The 9,057-nt window shown below is 37.4% G+C and overlaps 3 protein-coding genes across 4 annotated transcripts; 2 read left to right on the top strand and 1 right to left on the bottom strand.

Annotated features, from left to right (window-relative positions):
• Window positions 1–253: 253 nt before the first annotated feature.
• Window positions 254–1,369, bottom strand: LOC106081053 (deoxyhypusine hydroxylase). Of its 2 annotated transcripts, none has more exons than XM_013242745.2 (2): window positions 1,296–1,369; window positions 254–1,235 (listed from the first exon to the last, which is right to left on the bottom strand). In XM_013242745.2, the coding sequence occupies exons 1-2, from the start codon at window positions 1,332–1,334 to the stop codon at window positions 330–332; spliced, it is 945 nt and encodes a 314-aa protein (XP_013098199.1). In that variant the 5' UTR covers window positions 1,335–1,369; the 3' UTR covers window positions 254–329. The 2 variants fall into 2 exon arrangements, with proteins under 2 accessions (XP_013098199.1, XP_013098200.1); XM_013242746.2 differs by having other exon boundaries at window positions 254–1,244; window positions 1,296–1,356.
• A 1,547-nt stretch (window positions 1,370–2,916) lies between these two features.
• On the top strand, window positions 2,917–5,064 carry LOC131997937 (uncharacterized protein K02A2.6-like). The gene has a single exon (XM_059369824.1). It carries the CDS (start codon window positions 2,917–2,919, stop codon window positions 5,062–5,064), a length of 2,148 nt encoding a protein of 715 aa, XP_059225807.1.
• Window positions 5,065–6,176: 1,112 nt separating this feature from the next.
• Window positions 6,177–7,169, top strand: LOC131997938 (uncharacterized protein K02A2.6-like). The gene has a single exon (XM_059369825.1). It carries the CDS (start codon window positions 6,177–6,179, stop codon window positions 7,167–7,169), a length of 993 nt encoding a protein of 330 aa, XP_059225808.1.
• The last annotated feature ends 1,888 nt before the right edge of the window (window positions 7,170–9,057 follow it).

Below are 9,057 nucleotides of genomic sequence, written 5' to 3' on the forward strand. Positions count from 1 at the left end.
AGTTATCCAAATCCAAATACTTTTATATTGTTAAATGGGTCGATTGTGGATTGCAACCCAACTTCAGTTGAGTTGACAACGGTCGAATTTGTTATAGAAAATTTCTTTTGTCTATTGAATTCCACATGTTTTTACAATTATTTTTACGAGAAAAACTTCTAAAATTGTACTAATTTTTATTTCATGGTATTGTCTCCAACGCAACTATCGTGAAGCTACAATCCATAATCGACACCTAAAACATTTAAAATCATTAATTGTTAAATAATACTAAAGTATAGTATGTATTTTTAAAAATTACTAAAAAAAACATCGTGGTTATTATTTATTTATTTTTTCAAATTTAATAAGCCATCAGCATACTGGAACTCTGGGCTGTTCTCGTACTCACACATATCCAGAGCAATAACACAGGATTCCTTGACAACGCGCTTTTCATCTTCAGCATAGCGGCTTAAGATATCGATGCACTCGTCGGTGGCAATGGCTCCTAACGCTTCAGCACACTCATGACGTACCATTTCGTTTTCCAGTCTATCTTCTAAGTTCTCTTTCAAGAAAGGTATGCTGCATGGTGCTTGTAATTGACCTAAAACAAAGGCTACCTCATGACGAAACAAGGCCGAGGAATCCTTTAAACCTTCGGTAATGGCCAGAACGGCTTCTTCCGTTCTTAGATTTCGCAAACTAAACATGGCTCGGTAGCGATCAAATAAACTTTGTTTTGGGTCCAAGTAAATAGCTTTCAATTCTACGACTGATTTGTTTTCCGCTGGCGGTGAGGGATCCACTGATGCATAGGGATTTGTATCGTCCACACTTTGGCCACTCTGAATCCATTTAACGCGATCGAGTGCAATTGAACACGTCTCCGACACTTCAACCACTGGATCATTTTTATACTTTTCCAAAATCGGTATGATGCTCGCATCCCCTATGGCACCCATCGCTTCAGCAGCTTCATGACGCACCATGGGTTCTTGTGCAGTATCTTCTAGAACTTTTGTTAGGATGTCCAATGCTTTTTTATCTTGCATTTGCCCCAGGCAATAGGCCAATTCATGTTTTAACAGCGCTGAATCATCGGCGAATGCACGACTTATCTCCCCAATTGCATCCTCACCTCCCAGATTTTTCAGTGTAAATAAAGCACGGAATCGTTCTTTCAGCGGACGCTCCTTGTTATTCAGCACTGATCCGATCTTTTTAATTTGCTCTTCAGTTACCATCGCGTGCTATAAAAACTGGAAAAATAAAAATAAAATTACTTGCGAAAACCCCCAATGTTTATTTACCTTCGAAGCCGCCAACACGTGAGAAAAGAACAAAGCCATACAGGCAAATGTAACGGCGTTAAGAAAATTAAAGACTAAACACAATAAAGGAGGCTGGAGTCAAGACCGAAAAAAATCCCTGGTCCCATCGGAAATCAGAAGTCAAATTAGAGAGAAGAAACTAGAGTCTGAAGGTTAAGTATAATTTTTATAATTTAAAAAATTTAACTGAATGTACTTCAAGTTTCTGCCAATTTAAATTTTTGTTTTATTTCTCATCAAAAGTGCACATTAAACCGCCAAGTGGCACTTTGATTGCGTTAGACTCTTACAGTGACAAACGTTCATAGCCCATTCGGTATAAGGTTTAAATTGAACTTCAATAGACAAGCATATTGTGGCACCAAAATTGCCGTGTTTTATCTCAGAACAACTATGGAAAGAACCATAGTAGAATACGGCATGATGCCTTGGCACGGGATAGCTGTGAGCAACACACAGGCTGGAACATTGTGATGTTCATTGCAGTCACGTGAGGTTTAGATGCGAGCTTCTTGGCGCATCCACAGGTTGCGGTTAGTGGAATGCTCCATACGGAGTAGCTGCAACGGCAGTCGCGGATAATCATCGGTATCGATCGGAGAGCCTCAGTGAGAGGACGGGCGGCACCGGCTCTTGCCGGTACTGAGTGCCTTTGCTGCTCAATATGACAGGGCGGGTTATTGGCGTCTTTTAATAACCAATGGCCAGCCTGTTCCCGCGGCGATCGATCCTTGCAGTAGCGGCCTTACCAGCAACTTTATGTTTGAAGGCGAATTTTCTGAATCGTATGTCATGAGGGACACCAGCCAGTAGTGTGATTTACTAAATTCAAGACCAAATTATATTCAGTGCTTAGATTATAAACATCTGGATTGCTCCTTTTAAAAATACATGTTCTATATTTCCATTTCCCCGTACCATTAAGTAGTTTCAATTCATGAATTCTTAGTCGACCAACAACGTCTCCATTCCTGGATAAGAACAATGCTGTCAAATTATCATGCAACAACTGTAGTGCTGGCGATGAGGCTAACACAAGAATGCACTGTGACCATTAGAAGTTCATATTCACAACATGATCTTGTCATAATGTGTTTCCTCACGCATCCATCGGCAATTGTGAGAGCAATGACACCACTCTCCTCAGGGACACTAGCTGTGTGGACAATTCCCTCCTAATCACCTTCTGAGTTGGTTCTACTCCAACCAAATTACACATTCACACAGGATCCATCTTGGCGATTTTCCGTTCCATTTTCTTTTAATTAAGGTATGGGGATTTTCCGTTTTCAGAAATCTGCCGGACTTTAGTGATGTGGATGATAGTTTCTCAGACAAGTCTTGTTGTTGTTGTAGCCACATTTGCATGTGGAGGTGTTGGATATCTAAACTACTGTCATTCACACATTTTTAATCACATCTTCATTGAATTATTTTAACAAGCTATTATACTTTTTCGTATTTGAATAACTGTCACATTTTTTTGAGTCTCTTTCATTTTTATTCCATAATAAAGACGTTTTGGTATTTTTTGTAAAAGACTAGATTTTCTCAGATTCATCATTTGGCGACGAGGATATAAGAAACAAATCAAAAAACAATGGATTCTAATAATTTTTCGCAGGTTTTGGCTCAACTGCAAGAAACCAATCACGCATTTTTGGCACAAATGTTGGCTCAAAACCAAGCTATTTTGGAAGATGTTATTTCGAGGAACAAGAGCTCTTTGGTGATACCTTCGTTCAGAAATTTCAATGGTGGAACAGAACAATGGTCAACATATCAATTTCAATTGGAACAGCATATGATAGCAAGTTCTGTAAAATGTGAAGATACGAAGCGGTCTTGTTTTCTTAGCTGGGTTGGATCTGATGTTTTGGAGCTTTTACAAAGGCTATTTGATGGGAAAGCAGAAGTACAACCATACAAGGAGTTAGTTACCGCATTAGAAAATCATTTTGGAAGTCAACAGCACATTTTAGCCGCTCGATTTAAATTTTATAATCAAACAAGAATGAAGGAGAATCAGAAATACGTTGATTGGGTTGCAGATCTAAGAGGTGTAGCCAGAGAATGTAATTTTACGTGTGAAAATGAATACTGCAGACAATCCTACGTCGATAACAAAATAAGGGATATGATTGTGTTATACACTCCACATAAGAAAGTCCGAACAGCTTGTTTGCAAAAATCAAATCCATCTTTAGAAGAGGTGCTGCAAATTTGTTCAATTTTTGAAGCAACTGTTAAGGCGTCGGATGAGATCGAAGATACTAAGGAGCCGACAAATGAAGTTCACGCTATTCAACGTTATAATGTTTCAGAAAGTAAATCAAAGGGAAAGCTTACTTTCAAGAATTTACAGTCTTGTCCAGGCTGTGGAAAGTCTCATCAGAGAGAAGAATGTTATCACTTTAAGAATAGAACCAGATGCAATAGATGCTCGAAGCTTGGACATATATCGAAAGTATGTCAAGCACAAGGTAAGCTTGGAAATAGTCAACAAATTCATGAAATGGAGGTAGAGGAATCGTCTATAAGTCACGTTGAAGCAATCGACACCGTCAATAATGGAAAGAATGATAAACTCATGATCACTATTAAGGTAAATAACGAAGAATTGCCATTTCAATTAGACACTGGAGCTTCATGCTCATTGATTGGACTTGACGTCTACAAGAAATTAAAACAACCTTTGTGTAGTCCAAGTAATAAAACATTAAAAGCGTATGGAGGAGCTATGTTGGCTCTAAAAGGGGTGGTTAATGTGGATGTTAAGGTCGGCAACCAAACACGAAATTTACAACTTTACGTTGTTGATTTGGAAAATGTTGTGAACATATTTGGATTCGATTGGTTTAAAGAATTTGATTTTCAGATAAAAAGTCCATACAATAACCTAGTGATCGAAAACTGCTTGCAAGTTTCAAATGACTCTCTTACGGATTTAGAATGTAGATTGAAACAAGTCTTAAACAATTTCAATGAAGTTTTTTCTGAAGGACTTGGACACTGTCCAACGTTTAAAGCAGATATTACCCTTAAGCCCGATGCAGTTCCAAAATTTATGAAACCTTACAATATTCCATTTGCGTTACACGACAAAGTTCGAGAGGAAATTGACCGTTTGGTCTCCAATGGCGTCATAGAGCCAATAAATTCGAGTGAATGGGCTTCGCCAATTGTGGTGGTTCCAAAACCAAATGGTTCCATAAGGGTTTGCGCCGATTTTAAAGTTACTTTAAATTCCCAAATAAAAATTGAAAGATATCCCATACCAAGAATCGAAGAATTATTCCACAAACTTCAAGGAGGTCGGTATTTCTCTAAAATTGACTTGAGTGAAGCATATTTGCAGATTGAATTGTCTGATGCAGCAAAAAGAATTATGGTTATAAATACTCCTTTTGGTTTATATCAATATAAGCGTATGCCTTTCGGGATTGCAAGTGCACCCGCAATTTTTCAGAGATTCATGGAGGAAACATTAGCAGATATTCCTGGATGCGCAATTTACCTTGATGACGTAATTATAACAGGAAAAACAAACAGTGAACATATTCAGAACTTGACTAATGTGCTGGAGAAACTAAAATATCATGGACTCAAATGTAAAACTGAGAAATGTGAGATTTCGAAATCTTTGGTCGAATATGTAGGCCACATTATTGACTGTGATGGTATAAGACCTTCAGAAAAACGTTTGGCTGCAATTCAGAATATGCCAAGGCCATCAAATATTAAATAATTGGAATCATTTATAGGAAAAATTAATTATTATAATAAATTTATTCCGAATTTTTCGAAAACTGCAGCTCCACTAAATGAACTCAGAAAATTAAATGCAAAATTTGTTTGGACTGATCTACAAGAAACAGCTTTCAAAACTTTACGACAAGATATTGTGAACGCTACCAAATTGGTTCATTATGATGATAAATATCCAATCATGCTCGCAACCGACGCTTCCAACCGCGGAATTGGATCAGTTTTGTCTCACAGATTTCCTGATGGCTCTGAAAAACCAATATGCTTTGCTTCAAAAACGCTAAATGCTTCTCAAGTTAATTATTCTCAAATAGAGAAGGAGGCTCTTGCCATAATATTTGGTGTGACCAAGTTTCACCAGTATCTATATGGTAGACACTTTGAATTAGTAACAGATCATCAAGCTCTTACTACAATATTTCATCCCTTCAAAAAGCTTCCTATCATGACATTGCATCGACTTCAACGCTGGGCCATTACACTGCAAGCATACGAATATTCTATAAAGTATAAAACAACTTCTCATCATGCAAACGCTGACGCATTATCAAGATTGCCAATGGGAGATGATAAAGAATTCGATAAAACTGAATCGGAGGTGTTATATATTGATGATGTTTATAAGACGATATTGCAAGACTGTCCTATTGATTCCGAAACTGTAGCATTGCACACAAAAAGCGACGAAACACTAAAAGTTATCACGAATTATGTGAAAAATGGCTGGCCGGAGGAGAATAAATCGGAGGCTTCTTTCAATCCGTATTTTGCAAGAAAATATTCGATTTCTATCGAAAAGGATGTGCTTCTTCTGCACAATGAACACTCACGTGTAATAGTTCCAAGCTCACTTCGCTCAAAAGTTTTGAGTATGCTACATGACGGACATTGGGGTGCATGTAGAATGAAGCAATTAGCAAGAAGATATGTGTGGTTTCCGAATATTGACCAAGAAATTGAGAGTATGCAAAAAAATGTACGATTTGTCAAGAAAATGGGGATAATCCGAAACAAGTATTTTCTGCATGGCCCGAAGCTGAGCAACCATGGGAAAGAATACACATTGATTTTGCTGGTCCATTTTTAAACAAAATGTGGCTTATTGCAGTTGATTCGTACTCCAAATTTCCTTTTGTCAGGCCAGTATCTGTAGCTACCTCGGGATCAACTATAGCAGCTTTACAAAGTTTTTTCGCAATTGAAGGTCTACCACGTACCATTGTAACTGATAATGGTACACAATTCACGTCATCTGAATTTAAAAGGTTTTGTGAAGTAAACGCTATTGAGCATCTGACAACAGCCCCGTTTCATCCGGCTTCGAATGGATTAGCTGAGCGTTTTGTTCGAACTTTTAAGACAGCTTTTACTAAGATAAGTAAGGAACAACCAAATCAAGAACAGGCGTTGTACAAGTATTTGGTAACATATAGATCAACACCAAACCCACATACTGGTAAATCTCCAGCAGAATTACTTCACGGTCGTCAGCCTCGTACAATTTTAACCGCAATGTTTCCTGTGAAGCACGAATTATCAAAATTTTCTTCGAAGTTATCTATTGGTCAAAAGGTTTATGTACGAAATTTCTCTGGTAAAAAACGCTGGGTTGAAGGAGAAATAAAAGCAACAATGGGAAATTTAATGTTTACAGTAAAAACAGCGCAGGGCGAAGTCCGAAGGCATCAAAATCAAATAAAAAGCAGAATAGAAACGAGTGGAAACAATATAACTAAACAATGTCATGTATCAAAAAAGACAGCTAATGACGATATAGACATATTAATTCCAGATAACTATTCTAATATGAATCCAAGCGTAGAAACAAGTGAACGACACTCAACAGTTATCGAACAAACCAACATCGCAAGCAGTTGTGAGAGGTTAGAACCAGCTAATCAAGCTTCAGGTCAAACCACAATTGTGGAAGCTTCCCAAAATATGCAATCCAACGGACAAGGAACTAGCGGAAAACAAAACTGTCAAAACAGCGAAATGTCACGCCCCTGTGGAAAACGTCGGCAACAGTTTACCCCCAGAAGATCGGAAAGAATTCGGAAAAGATTTAAAGGGAAAGCAAATTAAGTGCGAGGGAATGTTGGATATCTAAACTACTGTCATTCACACATTTTTAATCACATCTTCATTGAATTATTTTAACAAGCTATTATACTTTTTCGTATTTGAATAACTGTCACATTTTTTTGAGTCTCTTTCATTTTTATTCCATAATAAAGACGTTTTGGTATTTTTTGTAAAAGACTAGATTTTCTCAGATTCATCAGGAGGTAACAAGCAAGCCCGTTCTGGTCCATAAGACCGATCGCCGCGGGAACGTGACAGCCATTACTTATTTAAAGTGCCGATAACTCACCTTGTCAAATCGAGCATCATAGTTACTCAGTATTTCAGCATGAACCAGTGCCACCCGGCCTCTCACTTAAACTCTCCACTTGTTACCGACTGCCGTTGCAGCCACTCCGTATGGAGCATTCGGAAAAAATACACCTTATAGGGCGCACAACCGATTTTTTAATTTTTTGCACACCCCCTAATTTGGACCCCAGGAACACGAATCTGAAGTCCGTTTTTGGGGAAGGCTACTGGGACCCCTGGGGGCCAAACCAAGACCCCCTCCCCCAAAAGGAAAACATGTCCAAAAATTGTACCCGGGAAGGTCAACACACATCTGCATACAAAATTTCAGCGCAATCGGAGGTGCGCCCTATAAAGTAAAGTGTAAATAAGGCCGTATATGTATCTCCAAGAGTACATACATACATATGCAAGCATAAACATTTGAAACTAACAATTTTTTGTTTTTTACTGAAAATTTTTTCATATACTGCACATACAGCGGTCAAAAAAAGTATTCATCATTAGCAAAATTGATAATAAATTCACTTATTTTGGGTAATTGAAGAAAATTTAAAGTAAACAAATAATGCAGTTTTATGCAATAGTTTATTTTTCGTAATATGTTTTAAAATAAATTCAAAAAATAATTTTAATTAGCGCAAAAAATGCAATTTTATATAATAACACCAAAAACAGAACAAAAAAAGTATTCATCATTGATGTGCTATCATCAAAGTCAAATTCAAATATTATTTGGGAATCCCCCTTTTCTGTTTTATTTAGTAAAGGAGGCTTTGCCCTTGACAGCAAATATTTAATTCCATTGAAAATATAGTTTTTGTCAAAATGGGTCGTAAGCAAAACGAGGTTTCTGATGAGGAAAAAGTTTTGATAATAAAACACCACAGGAATGGTTTAACTCAAAAAACTATCAGTGAAATATTAAATAGACCACGATCTACTATACAATCCATCATCAGAAAGTGGACAGAAACGAAAACTGTTGACAATAAACCAAGATCTGGTCGACCAAAAGCACTTTCAGTTGGAGATGTGCGTTGGCTAGTGCGGCAAGTTCAGAAAACTCCGAAGACAAATGCGACCATTCTTCGTAAAAACACTATGGAATATTTAGGGAAGGAAGTTACTACACAAACAATTCGAAATACACTCAAAAGGCATAGTTACAGAGGAAGAACTGCACGTAAGAAGCCCTTTATAAATAAAATAAACCGAGTGAAAAGGCTAAACTTCGCAAAAATGTATGTAAAACAGCCCGAATCATTTTGGAAAACAGTCATTTTTGCAGACGAGAGCAAGTTTAATCTTTTTGGGTGCGATGGAAAGGTCATAGTGTACAGAAAACCAAATACAGAGCTTGAAGAACGAAACACAGTTGCTACTGTAAAACATGGTGGAGGTGGTTTAATGGTTTGGGGGTGTATGGCGGCTTCAGGAGCGGGAAATCTTGAAATTATTAATGGAGTAATGGATCATAAGTATTACATTGACATTTTAAAGAGGAATTTAAAAGATAGTGCTGTAAAACTTGGGCTTGGTAATAACTTTCAATATTATCAAGATAATGACCCCAAACATTCTGCTTTAAATACCA

This window comes from Stomoxys calcitrans, chromosome 5, assembly GCF_963082655.1.
Source record: "Stomoxys calcitrans chromosome 5, idStoCalc2.1, whole genome shotgun sequence".
Classification (NCBI taxonomy): domain Eukaryota; kingdom Metazoa; phylum Arthropoda; class Insecta; order Diptera; family Muscidae; genus Stomoxys; species Stomoxys calcitrans.